Genomic DNA, 14,876 nt, shown 5'->3' on the forward strand with positions numbered 1-14,876 from the left:
ACTGGTACCCCAGAAAATAAATAAAATTCAGATGAAATTTGAATACATCTATTTTGAAATAAATAAGTAAACTTATACCCTTCTTTTTTTTATTTTTTAATTTTTAAAATTTTTTAGTTGACACAACACCTTTATTTCACTTGTTTATTTTTGTATGTGGATTGAACCCAGGGTCTCGCACATGCAAGGTGAGTGCTCTACCGCTGAGCCACAACCCCAGCCCCATATACCTTTCTTCTTAAACCTGTATTTCCATTCCAATTCCTTCAGAGAATTTATCCTAATGTAATAGAGTTTGATGTTCTAAAAAACTCTTTTATGAATCACTCTACATCGTAAATCTTCAAATCCTTAGATGCTGTAATTCCTTTTTTTTTTCAAGTATTCTCTTTGTACCCCAAAATCAGGCAAGAAAATTTCAGAGCAGGAATGAATTCAATGTTCATAAGTAAACTGTTGAAGGATGTGCAACTAGAATAGAGAAATATAAACATTAACACCAGGGTCTTATTACTTTCAGTTCACTGTTCTTTTTATCATGCCACACTATTGCTATAGTAAATAATAATAGAGCATTAGAGTTCAACCTCTTAAAGAAAGAGGAGTAACAGTTCTGGGGGTAGCTCAGTTTTAGTGTGCTTGCTTAGCATGCGCAAGGCCCTGGGTTCCATCCCTAGAATCACAAAAACAAACAAAAAAAACACAGCTAAGAACAAGTGATACAAACAGAAATAAATATCTGCCTTAAAAAATTTCCTACCTGACTTTTTTTAACTTCATTTCTAATAGTTTGAATTACACTTTGAGGAGAAAGCTTTGAAATATTTCTTTTTGAATTCCGAGGTAGTGTTAAATGTAATCTTGGACTTGCAAGTACAATTTTACATGTATCATTCATGGAACCTGGAAGGCTAGTCATTATAGACACTGACTTTTCATTTTGTTCCTTAATTTCTTCTTGTGAAGTCCCATCTTTTATCACTTCACTATCAGAAACCATTAATTGATTACCATTTTTAATAGGAACACAATTAGTATTAAGAATCTCAGCATTAGTATCTTGGAGTTTTTCATAAGCAGAATCATTGCCTTCTAAAACAAACGTGTCCTTTTTGGAATTGGTGGTTCCAGTTGTATTCTCTTTTGAGTGCAGAATTTGTTTAGTTAGTTGAGCTCTAATTAATGCCTTATTTGATACTTCTGCAACTGAAACATTTTCTTGGTTTAGAATTGGAAGTTCTGCAAAAAAACACAAAATAAAATTTACAGAAGAATCACATGAAATTAAAAGAAATAACAATTTAAAACTCTTATATTAAAAAAAAGACTTCACATTAGGAATGTACCTCCCTTCTACCCAGTATTTCTCTGAGTACCTCTGGGTTTTATAATCCAACCATTTGTCCACAGTCAATATTTATTGCCTACAATAGGAAAATAATTATCTACAACATTTAACAATACATTGAACTAACAAACTAAAAAAGAGACAAAATAAGACAACACTTTACCGTAAGTTAAATTGTGCAGTTGTGCTTTCTTTTCATTCTGGTCTTGAATCTTTTGTTTGATGGGAAGAATATTTGATGATTCTAGAGGAACTTCTTGAACTGAGGCTGAGTTTTTTTAAAAAAACAAGTTGAATTGTATTAGTTATGCTTAAGAAAAAAATGCCTATTTAAAATCTTGAAATAAAGACATTTAGGTTCAATAATGATCAGACTAGTATGGTGCACTTTTGCAAAACATGACCGTCATATAAATTTTCCCTTTATTATTTTTTCATGCCTTTACTCCATTATATATGTATAAATATATATATAAATTTCTCTAAGGTCTAATCTGCCCAATATAGACAAAACTATACTTACTATTTCTTTCAGTATCTTGGGCCCTGGCCCTACCTCATGCAAGGGGTAACAAGGCTCCTGGTTCAGGCACCTAGGACAGGCTTGACCTCCATATAGCAACACACACCAACCATCTGCACTGGGTACCAAGGCCCCATGTGGCTGGGCATAAGCCCTGCTTGAGAACCTGACTAAAGGACAGATGGACAGTCTCACACAGTGGCCTACAGGCTGATTCACACTTCCAGCCAAGAACTCTGGGAATGAAGGAGAAGGGGACCAAATAATATACTACTAGACTTAGAAACCTAAAATATGGAATAAAATTCTTGTGCTGCCACAAACTGGGTATGCTAAGATTACGCATGAAATACCACCCAGGCTTGAAATTTCTGCTTCTGTTTTCTATAAATTTCTAAAACATGAAGAACAGTTGAAGAGCGGTTACTTATTCTTTAAAAATTTTATGTTGAGAATCTAATAGCAGACTTAATCATAATTTATATGGCTTTGAAATCTCTTTTGTAGGCCTTCAAAGGCACAGAAGTCTATTGACATCTATGATAAATAAGGACTTCTGGTATTGCTTGCACTTTATACACTTTATTCTGATTTACATACTAGATCTTTTTTTTTTTTGGATACCAGGGATTGAACTCAGGGGCACTCGACCACTGAGCCACATCCTAGCCCTATTTTGTATTTTATTTAGAGAACAGGGTCTCACTGAGTTACTTAGTGCCTTGCTTTTACTGAGGCTGGCTTTGAATGTGTGATCCTCCTGCCTCAGTCTCCCAAGCCACTGGGATTGGAGTTGTGCGCCACCGCACAACTAGGTCTTGAATGTTTCTTGTGTATAGAAACATTTAGAAGTTAGAATAAAGGGTAGAAGGCCACTGAGAAAGGTGTATAGAAATGAGATTCTTTCACTCATGAACGGAATGATTATAGATTTAAATTTGTGCTAGAGAAAGAAAAACTGGGTTTATTTAATGTCAAATATTATACTTGAAAAAAAAATAAGAAATGACTATGCTTTAATATATATACCACTTTGGACTTATAAATCTTAATATAAAGATTTGATTATAATGATGTCATAAAAAGAAGCTTAAATTTCATGGCTAATTGTTATACTCTTGTACTCCTCCTCAACTCTTTTGTCCTTCTGTCACTGCATCTTACTTGGCAAAATTATAACTCAGATAATATTTAACTCCCTGCCTATTCCACACCAGCATCTATGCAATTAAACAGGGCTAGAGGAAAACTTACAACCATATTTATTGGTCCCCCTTTAAATTCATGCCCACAAATCTCAAGTAGCTCTTTAATGTCACCCAGAAACTCAAATTTATGCCTAGATAATTAACTATTCTCCTCTCCTATACTATTCAAACCTCCACCTCCTCAAATTTCAATACTGTATAATATTTAAAGCTGTGAGATTAGATGGGATCATCAAGGAGTTAAGTCTAGAAAGAGAAAATGTTCAAGGTCTGAGCCTTGAACATTCCACCAAAACTGCCCTCATTCAAGTCATCAGTGACCTCTAAATCACTAAATCCAAGTGATCCTCACTCAGTTGATGATCTTATTTCATATTTCAGACTATGTGTAAAATTTTACAATGACCCACCAGTATCTGTATTTACATACTGGCTTCGTTTTTTTTTTTTTTATATTTTTAATTTTTTATTGTGGGTTGTTCAAAACATTACAAATTTCTTGACATATCATATTCCACACTTTGATTCAAGTGGGTTATGAACTCCCACCTTCACCCCATACACAGATTGCAGAATCACATCAGTTACACATCCACTGATTTACATATTGCCATACTAGTGTCTGTTGTGCTGGCTTCGTTTTTGTTAACAATTTTGTGTCCTAGCTAAGGTCAAATCTCTACTTATGCATTAGATTCTATTTCCTTTCAACTATTCAAGGACATCATACAAGCAATCCATTCATCTCTTCCCACTGAATTATTCCCAAAAGCATATAAAAATATTGTTACTTCACCAAATATCAAAAACTACAATATACTCTTTAACAATTCTCATTACCTCTTTGTTCCCTCAGAAACACTTTATCTATGGTCACCATGCCAATTTCTCTACTTACATTCTCTTAAACCCTTTCGTAACATTTTTATTCCTACCATTCCACCAAAACTGCCCTCATGCAAGTCATCAGTGATCTCTAAATCACTAAATCCAAGGATCAAATCTTAGCCTACTTGACCTACTAGCAGAATCAGACATCGTTGATGTCTCCTTCCATTTTTTTAAAAAATTTTCTTTGTAGTTGTAGATGGATAGCATGCTTTTAATTTATTTGCTTATTTTTGTGTGTCATGCTGAGGATCAAACCCAGTGCCTCACACGTGCTAGGCAAGTGCTCTGCCACTGAGCCACAGCCCCAGGCCTGATTCCTTCCATTTTTAAGCATTTTGTTCTTTCAGCTTCTTTGGCTTCATTCTCCTGGTTCTCCTTCTTCCTAATTACCTTTCTCAGTGGCCTTCTACCCTTTATTCTATCTTCTAAATGTTAGAGTACTACAGGCTCAGACCTTGAACATTTTCTCTTTCTATACTTAACTCCTTGATGATCCCATCTAATCTCACAGCTTTAAATATTATTTGGTGCTAATAATTCCCAAATGTCCTTCTCTGCCCTTTATAACTTCCTTAAATTCCAACTAAAAATTCCCAACAGTCTAACTGACTTATTTGCTAATTTCTAATAGTCATACCAAAATTAACCTGATGAAAAATTAACAAGGTCCTCCCACCATTCTTCCTTCAATCTATACCAGTTCAGTTAAATTATCCTTCCAGTTGGTCAGGCTAAAACCCCAAACCAACCAATCAACTAACTAACCTGGAATTATTCTTTATATTGCTTTTTCTCTTTTATATTCCACACCCAGCCTATGAATCAAATCTATTGATTCCACCTTCAAAATATAACCAGACTTTAACCACTTTTTAATCCAATCACACCTACCTCCTGGACCAAGTTAGTATTGTCACATGCATAATTGTAGTGTCTCTATTTCAAATCAACAGCCAGAGTGATATTTCAAAAACGTAATTAGATCTTGCCATTCCTCTGCTCAAAGCCTTCCAATGGCTTCTTATTTTGCTTACAGTAAAAAACAAGCCTCTATTTTTTTTTTTTTTAACCAATAAGGTTCTATATTATCTGACCCTCTCTTATCCTCTCCTCTTTGGGCAGTCTATTACTCCATGGCACAATAACTTCATAGTTAATCCGAGTTTTCCAGGCATGTTCAGCTGTTACTTAGGTGTCTGGATCATGCTCCATTTCCCAAAATACCTGTATCTATCACTTCCTTCAAATTTTTGGGCTCAACTGCCACCTCACTGATGTTTACCCTCACCATTCCACTGAAAATTACAACACCCTCCAAGTCTCCCCATCATCCTTATTCTGCCTTTCCTTTCTTTGCTTCTTCCTGCTTTTCCTCTTCAACTATACCATAAAAAATACTCTTTTAATTTACCTGAATGTGACCTATGCTCACAGAGGCAGAGATTTTGAAGCACTCTGTTCATAGCTGTATCCCAAGCACCTAAGATATCTGACACATTAAAACACTTATGACTTTATAGCTGTTTAGCCAACACATGATAAAACTAACCTCTTAGTGAATTGTTATCTGATAAGAACGAGTTATTTTCCTTTTCTTCATAGAAGCAGGTATGCTGCAATAGTCTTTTTTCATTTTTATTAGGAGTAAAGATTTTATGATTTTCACTTTTCGGTGGTTCCAACAAACTATCGTTTCTTGATGCTTGTTCTTGCTTATCACGCAGTACTTTTTCTTTCATTCTTTGAAATATTTTTCCTGGTGATTCATAATTTGCTTTACTTTTTAATGCATCCATGTTGGACTTGATAGCACTGATATCAAGACAACTGTTAGATGTAGTAACCTCTGTTAGCATGGTAGATTGAAATATATTTTTATTCTTAGGAGTTGTCATTTCTAAAGACTGATTCTTTTTGTGGTCATTAGATTTTAAAGAGGAATTCTGATATTTGACCAAATCTTTTATAGGAGTAAGTGTGCCTGAAGGAATGTTGTCAAAAAAGATTGCATCCATGGACATATTTCTTTTTTGAGAAGAAGTCTCTGAAGACAAATGAATTCCTGGATGTTTTAAAGGTGTTGTAATCATCTTGATAAGGACAGTAGCAACAAAATCCCCCTAACAGAAAATCCAATCAAGCACAATTTTCAGGATAGTGTGTCCAGAGAAACCTGCAGTTCGATGGGAAACCAATCATCATCATGGGTTAGTGCAGAAAGTTTTATTTATTTGCTTTCCATAACAATATCTCAATTAAAAGGTTCAACTACTCATAAAAACACTAGATATTCTATACATCCCACAAATCTGACTAGGATTTTATTTATTTAAAGTCTCATTTTTATTGTTTTTCAATAGATGAGCAACTTGGTCTTTAATTTTACTTCTTTACAAAAAACAATATTCACCAAATAATATATCCAATAGCTCTACTGAGTTTTGAATATCTGTTTTGAAATTTATTTGAATATTAAGTTTTAGATGTTTCAATCTAATATCTGCATCAAAAAGCAATGACATAGGCAGTAAGTATTAATTATATTGTTATAAAAGATTAAGTTTTGGGGCTGGGGTTGGGACTCAAAGGTAGAATGCTCGCCTAGCATGTGTGAGGATCTGGGTTCGATCCTCAGTACCACATAAAAATATATAAATAAAATAAAGTATTGTGTCCAACTATAACTCAAAACAAAACATATTTTTAAAAAAAAGATTAAGTTTCACAAATGTGGCATTTCCCTTTATGCACTTAAATTTTAAGGCAGCATCTAAAATGTCCAAAAACAAGGGCTGAAAATTCTATTCAGTTATTTAAATAATCTCCAATGCTGACTTTTATGCTCCAGAACACTTAGATTATGAGGTCCTAATTGAAAACCTTCAAATAGAAAGTAAATTATATTTATTCTAAATTTTTTTGAAAAAAGAATGCTATTTAGAATTTTTGGAGAAAATCATATACTTGAACATACCAGTTCTTAGACTTGTTTTACACTTGATCTTAGCCAAAAGGCCAAAAAGCAGTTTCTTTAAAAAAAAACAAAACAAAAAAAACTTTATTTCATTTACTTATTCATTTTTATGTGGTGCTGGGGATTGAACCCAGTGCCTCATATGTGTGAGGCAAATGCTCTACCACTGAGCTACTACCCCACCACCCCTTAGACTTTTTTAACTTGATTCTTACATATGAATTTTATTTCCCATACCTAGAAATTAAGATTCTAGGTGAGGAACCACAAATTTCGTAAAGTAATTCTTGGGAAAAAAACACAAAACATTTCAATCCAAGAGGCCTGGAACTGACTAATCAAGATCAAAAAAGACATCAAGCATATTATCTACATAACTTCTATGTTAAATAAATAAGCAACCTAAAAATTCATATAAAATATTTTATACAATAATTTATAACTGAAAATGGAAACAAAAGAGTATTACTCAATATATAATGAGGAGGGGGTCTTGGAAGTTTGATCCTGTGACAGGAAAACCATTGTAATTCTTTCATAAAATACATGTTAATGCATTTATTTGTATGTCTCTCATTGTGCTAAGTGTCAGAAGCACTGGGAGTTATGATAATCACTATTGTTCATTTTAAAGGGTATCAATAATGCTATACTATTTCTCATAACCAAAAATGTTCATGGACAAATACAGGGGAAAATTATTAGAGTATGTTCAAGATTTCCCAGTCTCAGTTCCTCAAACCCTTATCAAACGCTTAACAGAAATTGCAAACACACTAGTAGCACTGAAAACAGGCCAATTCTGTACTGACATAAAGAACTGCTTTAATTTAAAGACAGATATTTATGGGTACGTTGAAAGGCTCCAATAATCAGTAGCACAGAGCTTCTTCCAACAACCTACCCTTTCTCCAACTAATTCAAACAAGTAGCAGGATGAAGGTGAACAATCAAGACTCTGAAAAAATCCTCAAATTCTATTCTCTCCCCAAAAGACACAAGAAGTTCCTCTAGAGTTATTCTTTCCCACTATGTGATAAACAGAAACTCTAAAGAAGCTAAACAGTTAGTGGAAGAGAAGACGCAATGAAAAAAAAATTACCTAGGATTTTCTGACCATAGAGTCTCTGCAGAATACCTATAGAAGAAAAACAAACCTGGATAGTCACCCAAGAAAGATCTGAAGCCCCATTCCCTAGTTAAAAGGGCAGAACAAAGAAAACAGATCATTATCAATGTTCAACCTTTGATGAAACAGAGGTTATAAAATGGGAAAATAGGGTCAGTGGTTGAGTGCCCCGGAGTTCAATCCCTGGTACCCCCCCACATCAAAAGTACATTGAGATACCCACTCACTCTAGTTAGAATGGCTATTATCTATAAAATACAAAAGAAAACAACTGTTGACAAGGATGTGGAGAAAAGGGAACCCTTCTACACGTTGTTGTAATGTAAATTAGTACAGCCATTGTTGAGAACAGTATGGAATTTCCTCAAAAAATTAAAATGGAGTTATCATATGATCCAGTAATCCCTATGTCAGAGTAATCTGTACACTCATGTTCACTGAAGACTATTCACAATAGCCAAGAGGGAAACAACCCAAATGTCCAATAACCGATGAATAAAGAAAATGTGGTATATCTATACAATAGAATACTACTCAGCTATAAAAGAATGATATATCTTGTCATCTGAGACAACATGGATGAAGCTGGAGGAAATCATGTTAAGTGAAACAAGCCCCACACAGAAAGACAAACACTGCATGATCTCACTCATGTAGAATTTGTAAAAAGCTGACATTATAAAAGTAGAGCTGGGCGCAGTGGCTCCTACCTGTAATCCCAGCAGCTTTGGAGGCTAAGCCAGGAGGATCCCGAGTTCAAAGCCAGCCTCAGCAATGGCGAGGTGTTAAGCAACTCAGTGAGACCCTGTCTCTAAGTAAAATATAAAATAGGGCTGGGAATGTGGGTCAGTGGTTGAGTGCCCCAAATACCCTGCAAAAAAAAAAAAAAAAAAAAGAGAGAGAGAGAGGATAGAAAGGTAGCTACCAGAGAATGGGGAGAGGGTTGGAAAAGAGGAGATGAAAAAGGAATCGCGAAGAGGGAATATGAGGAGATTGGGAAGAAATGGTGGTCAAGTGGCACAAGATAGGAGGAATACGTTCTGAAGTTTTAGTGCTAAGGTATTATATTTTTCAAAATAGCTAGAAGAAAGTTCCTATTCTCACCACAAAGAAATGATAAAACTGATGAGGTGACAGATATGCTAACTATCCTGATACATAATGTATACATGTATCGAAATATCAAATTATAGCCCATAAGGGCTGAGGTTGTGACTCAGTGGTAGAGCGCTTGCCTAGCACGCATGAGGCACTGGATTTGATTCTCAGCACCACATAAAAATAAAGGGCTGGGATTATAGCTCAGTGGTAGAGCGTGTGCCTAGCATGTGCGAGGTACTGGGTTCAATTCTCAGAACTGCATATAAATAAATTAAATAAAGGCCCATCAACAACTAAAAAAATTTTAAAAAATAAAGTTACTGTGTCCACTTAAAGCTAAAAAATAAATATTTTAAAATATTGTAGCCCATAAATATACACAAGAAAAAAAATCACAGATATGAAAATAAAAGTAGAGTAGCATAAGGGAGTATAAATATGGTGGAAAATAATAACAACTATGAACAATAGAAATGAAACAATAAGATGAAATTATAGTTTTAAAGTAAGTTATAAAGAAACTGAAGATGGACAGTGGTGATCCAATAGCACATAAATGGAATCCCTAAAGAAAAGCAAAACAATGGAACTGAACAAACAGTGCAAGTAAATATTCCTGAAATAAAAAGCAATTTGACGCTTTTTAGCAGTAAAAATGACAAAAAAAGGTCACTGCCTAGACATATATGTGAAGTTAATATAAGTAAAAATAATATCTCTTCAAAAATAATTGTATTCTTCAAGTTGAAGAAAGAATAGAACATACTGAAGGTCAAGCAGACTGGATCTAATAGATGGAAGTTGTTAGGGGACAGACAGATGAGAATGGTGTGACTACAAGGTTAATTGACATTCTATAAAACGGGCCAATCCCCCACACTCTTTGCTAAAAAGCAATTTACATGCAGCCCTGCCTGGCCTAAGTAGAGAGGTTTTGTCACATTCTTCAGCAAACTACCTGTTATTTGCAAGGAAATGCAAACAAGAAATAACCTTGATAACAGGAACCCACGTTTCAACCCAAGTTGAAAGTAGAGATTTTTGTGACTCTTTTCACACACCAGATTCCGTAAGGATAATTCCTTCTGACCATAAAACCTGTAATTATTAAGAATCATTAAAATTATTAAGAATCCAATTAGAACTGCTCAGCATGGGTCAAGGATACATGAAATAGCAATGAGGCCAACCTCAGCAAATTTGCAAGGCCCTAAGCAACTTAGTGAGACCCTGTCTTAAAATTGGAAAAAAAAAAAAAATTGAAAAAAGGGCTGGGGATGTGGCTCAGTAGTAAAATTCCCCTGGGTAAAGTCCCCTCTACCCTCACTGCCAACACATACACACAAGGAAACCAAAAAACTGGCAATAGGTACATGAAAGTCATGATGTCACTGTGCTGTCAGTCAAAAGTCAAGAGGTAGATGTGGGGGAACTATGGAAACTTCTCTAGGATCCACAATAAAACTTGAGTGCAGGAGAGGTATATTGTCTCTCTCCTCTCTGAAAGGACCCACTTTCTCTCTGTAGAGTGTCCCCTTTCCCTTTTCCTATCCCTTCAATAAAACTTAAGCCTGTTACTCTGAGGGACATCTCTGAAATCTTCTCATATTAGAGACGGTGAATTCTAAAACGGTATACTTCTGTTTTCTTTAATTGCTTATGGCTGTTTAGAAAATCTACTTTAAAAACTGACAAATGCTGATAAACTAGGGGAAAAAATGCCCTTTATTCATCACAAAGACTCAGCTGAAAAAACATTTATGAAAAGGTGGGCTTTAAACATAGTATATGTAAAGAGTTAAGGCTAAACAACTGTTATTGTGTATGATACTGAATGCTACTCTTCCCCAAAATAAATTCTTCTGGGGACTTACTGCAGTGGTAGCTGTAGTAATAATTACCATAATGGAATGGGTTGAAAATCTTGAGTACGCTAACAAAAACTGGTAGGTGGAGTTAAGAGAAACAAAATTCTAAGTTAATGGGCAAATAAATGTGTGTGGATGTGGCAGGGGACTTGGCATATAAGACAAAGGGCTAGTATACATGACACTCAATGAGAACAATGAACCAATTTTAAAGGATTATCAATATGGAAAATGGCCAAAGTACACGAAAGGCAATTGACAGAAGAAATACAAAAGGCCAATAAATGATTCATCTAACACTCTATTTTACTAATAAATGAAGAGATGCAAATTAAAACGTTTTACTTATCAGATTGGTAGAGACTAATTTCAAAATATATGTCTATACCACTGACACCAAAATTCTTCTAAATTATTTTCTCTACAGAACCATAAGATTGCAAATTCATATTAGTGTTAATATTAATATACATTAATAATAGCCAACATCTACTGAATAGTATTAACATCATGCCAGCCACTATATAATCTTACTGCAACTCTTTTTTTTAATTTAAAATTTTTTTTTTTAATTTGTTCTAATTAGTCTTACTACAACTAAGTACTGTTATAGGGGCTGGGGCTCAGTGGCAGAGCACTTGCTTAGCATACATGAGGCTCTGGGTTCGATCCTCAGCACATAAAAATAAAACAAATAAAATAAAGGCATTCTGTCCATCTACAACTACAAAAAAAAAAAAAAAAAGAGAGAGAGAGAGACACAGAGATAAGTACTGTTATTGTGACTAGTTGGTTAAGTGATGTGCCCCAGGTCACACTTAACAGTGAGAAAGAGCAGGAACCAAGTCTACTGGACTTCAAAGCCAAAGTTCTCCAGCAACAAGCAACAAAAGCTACCACCACACAATGACCTTCACTGCAGTACCAGGGAAATTAAAAAACAACCTAGACTAGACATCCACCAATAAGGGTTAAAATAAATTTCAAAATAAAATATAAGAAATTTAATTCTATGTACCCAACAACAACAACAAAACATACATCTATCTATCTATCTCTCTCTATATATATATTAACACGAAAGCTTCCAAGAAATACGAAATTAAAAAAAGGAAGCAGGTCAGGATGTATGGTTTCACTTCTGTAAAAAAATAAACACATATGGCGGGGTGGCGCACTCCGGTAATCTCAAGGCCAACTTCAGCAAATTTGCGAGACCCTAAGCAACTTAGTGAGACCCTGTCTTAAAACTGAAAAAAAAAAAAAAAGAAAAAAGGGGCTGGAGATGTGGCTCAATGGTAAAATTCCCCTGGCTAAAGTCCTCTCTACCGTCCTCGCCAACACACAAACCAAAAAACTGGAGGGGTCCATTATCTATATATCCCTGTGAGTCCTGGGCCCCGCGGTGAAGAGTGGGGTACCGCGGCAAACAATTTTCCTACCTGATAATTATTCTAACCAAAGATTCTCTCCCTAGAATTGACTCTTGAGCAAACGCGTGGTGCGCTCGCCATCCAAATCAACGCGCGAGGATTCTACCATCGACAACCGCATGGACAGGCAACACCGAGTGAGTGCGCAGTCGTGAAACCACTGCCACCACCAGAAGCGTATAAAAGCCCGCGTGAGTCCAGAACGCGGAAGGGCCGGCAGGATAGGGAGGGGGCGCCCGCGCGGCTGGAGAGGAGGGCAGAGGTGCTCCTACCTTGGGTGAACGGCCCGGCGGGCCAGAGTGCGGCAGCCCCAGCTCCGCTCCTCGCCGAGGGCACCCGGAGCCCAGAGCTCGCGCCTCAGGAGCACCGCGGACCCGCGGGCAGCAGCGCGGCGCAGAGCGACGCTCACCTGTCTCTCGAGCTTCCTTCTAACCCAAAACAGTCTGGGATTTCAAATCTGAAAGGCCCGCCCTCAAACTAGCACGGGATTGGCACATTCAAGAATTGCGTCACGGTGCGTCTCACGGGGACTTAACCGGATCCCGCGAGGACAACGCTGTGTTTATAAAATTTGTGTAACTCCAGGCTGCCGCGGTATGGGGCTGGCGCGTCCTCTGCGCAAAGTTAGGTTCCTCTTTATAGGAAGCGCGCTCATCTCCTATTCAGCTGCACCCTACCTCGTGGGAGAGGCAGACTACAGACCCCGCCGGCGCGCTCCACGAAGGCCTGACTAAGTTTGGCCCTTCCCGGCCACCGCCTACCGGCTCCTGTACCAGCCCCACTCGCGAGGTGGCATTTGTTATCCTTTCCTTCCATCTCTGAGGAGCACGGGTTGCTGAGTGCATTTGGGATAACTTAATTTTTCTCAGTGCTCCACATATTTGAGGCCGAGAAAGAACGTTTTGTTCTTGAGGCATGGTGGACCGAATTCAAAATCGCATGCATAATTTTTTAGTTTGGGCTGGTTTTTTTTGTTGTTAACTCTAGCATCTCAGATTCTGAAAGCATTATTTTTTTTTAACTGAATCATTTTGTTTATCTTGTGTTCTCTTGTTTTATAGACTTTTAAAGATCTTGATTGTATTTTTAAGCTTCGTTTTTAATATTGCTTTGGAAAAAATGCTACCTTTTAAAGGTAGTATTTTAATTTTACCACTGAGCCACATCCCCAGCCCTGTTTCACAATTTTTGTTTTTTAAATTTTAAGACAGGGTCTCAGTAAGTTGTTTAGGGTCTCGAAAATTTGCTTTTAAAGGTGTTTCAGATTTACATAAATTTTAAAGGAAGCACGGAGATTGTCACTCAACATCCCTTCTCCACCCCCACCCCTGCAGCTCCCCCTAATATTTATTTGTTTGTTTGTTACTCATCTATTTACTTATTGGTAAAGCACTTCTGGAATCTAACCCAGAAGTGGTTTACCATTGCGCCACATCCTCAGTCCTTTTTTATTTTTCATTTTGAGACACGTTCTTACTAAATTATAGAGGCCCTCGATTAATTGCTGAGGCTGGCCTCAGACTTCCCATCCTCAGGATTCTCTGGGATCAGGTGCCAGCGCCACCATTGCCAGGCAATTTCCCTTATTAACATCTTGCACTCATGTGGTACATTTGTTACAGTTAAAGAACCAATATCAATGAGTTATTGGTAATTAAAAGCCTTAGTTCATTCATATTTCAGATTTCCCTCGGTTTGGGCTGGGGATGTAGTAAAAGCATTAATTTTGGCAGCTGTAGGTTGCAATGCATTTCGTGACAGTGTTAGAGTTTATTGGTGATGAGTCCTTGCTTCCCCAATGCTGAAGTATAACACCAGAGAAGCAGCCCAGGAAAGTTTAAAGTGGAAAGTAGAAGCTTTATTAAAGGACAGCAGAAAAGACTTCTTCCCCCCCCCTTCCCTGCAGGAAGAAGGGGACCCAACAGGTGGAATCCATGGAAGGGCAAGATCTTCCCTCTTTTATATCTAAGGTCTTTTGTCAGCTTTCCCGCATTTCTGTCGGCATTCCGGTCCATTCCGGTCCATTCCGGTTCTGTTATCTTGTAGTGAGAGAATGTAGGTAGGAAGCCGCAAAAGGTGAGGCTAGAGGAGTAATCTGGGCAGGAAGGGCCTGGGGCCTGCTTTTGATTAGCACCTCCCAATTTCCTGGGAGCTGCTTCATTAACATTTCTTTAGAATGGGCTCTGGGCCTTGGGAACTGTTGAGAGCCACGGCCAGGTCAAGATAGTGCCTGGCATTTTGCCAGAAGGAGGGGTTCCTGCTGCCTCAGGTGCCCGCTCTGGCGGAGCTCCTAGAGAGTTCGCGTTGGTTGGTTGAGTTCTGGTGGAGCTCGGGAGTTCCTGGAGGGTCGCGTGGGTGACGTTTGCGTGACTTCGAAAATAAAGTTCATTCCTGCTTGAAT

General features: G+C 37.1%; 1 protein-coding gene across 6 annotated transcripts in view; it reads right to left on the bottom strand.

Annotated features, from left to right (window-relative positions):
- The window catches only part of Mis18bp1 (MIS18 binding protein 1), a 37,573-nt gene extending 24,649 nt beyond the window's left edge, over positions 1–12,924 (bottom strand). For 3 of the 6 annotated variants that reach the window (XR_009228344.1, XM_046461595.2, XM_058584511.1), the window contains exons 1-4: positions 12,748–12,923; positions 5,520–6,143; positions 1,512–1,616; positions 761–1,239 (exon numbers count right to left, since the gene is read on the bottom strand). Coding sequence is in view for 5 of the 6 variants with exons in the window: in XM_046461595.2 (XP_046317551.1) it covers positions 761–1,239; positions 1,512–1,616; positions 5,520–6,060 (1,125 nt within the window). In the remaining variant the exon portion in view is untranslated. Of the gene's footprint in view, positions 1–760; positions 1,240–1,511; positions 1,617–5,519; positions 6,144–8,783; positions 8,921–12,484; positions 12,655–12,747 lie in introns of those variants that run through there. The other 3 variants (XM_046461596.2, XM_058584509.1, XM_058584510.1) reach the window with 3 other exon arrangements.
- Positions 12,925–14,876: the final 1,952 nt, after the last annotated feature.

Source organism: Marmota monax, unplaced genomic scaffold (assembly GCF_021218885.2).
Source record: "Marmota monax isolate L192 unplaced genomic scaffold, Marmota_monax_Labrador192_F-V1.1 WCK01_AAM20220418_F8-fsc00001, whole genome shotgun sequence".
NCBI classification, from domain to species: Eukaryota; Metazoa; Chordata; class Mammalia; order Rodentia; family Sciuridae; genus Marmota; species Marmota monax.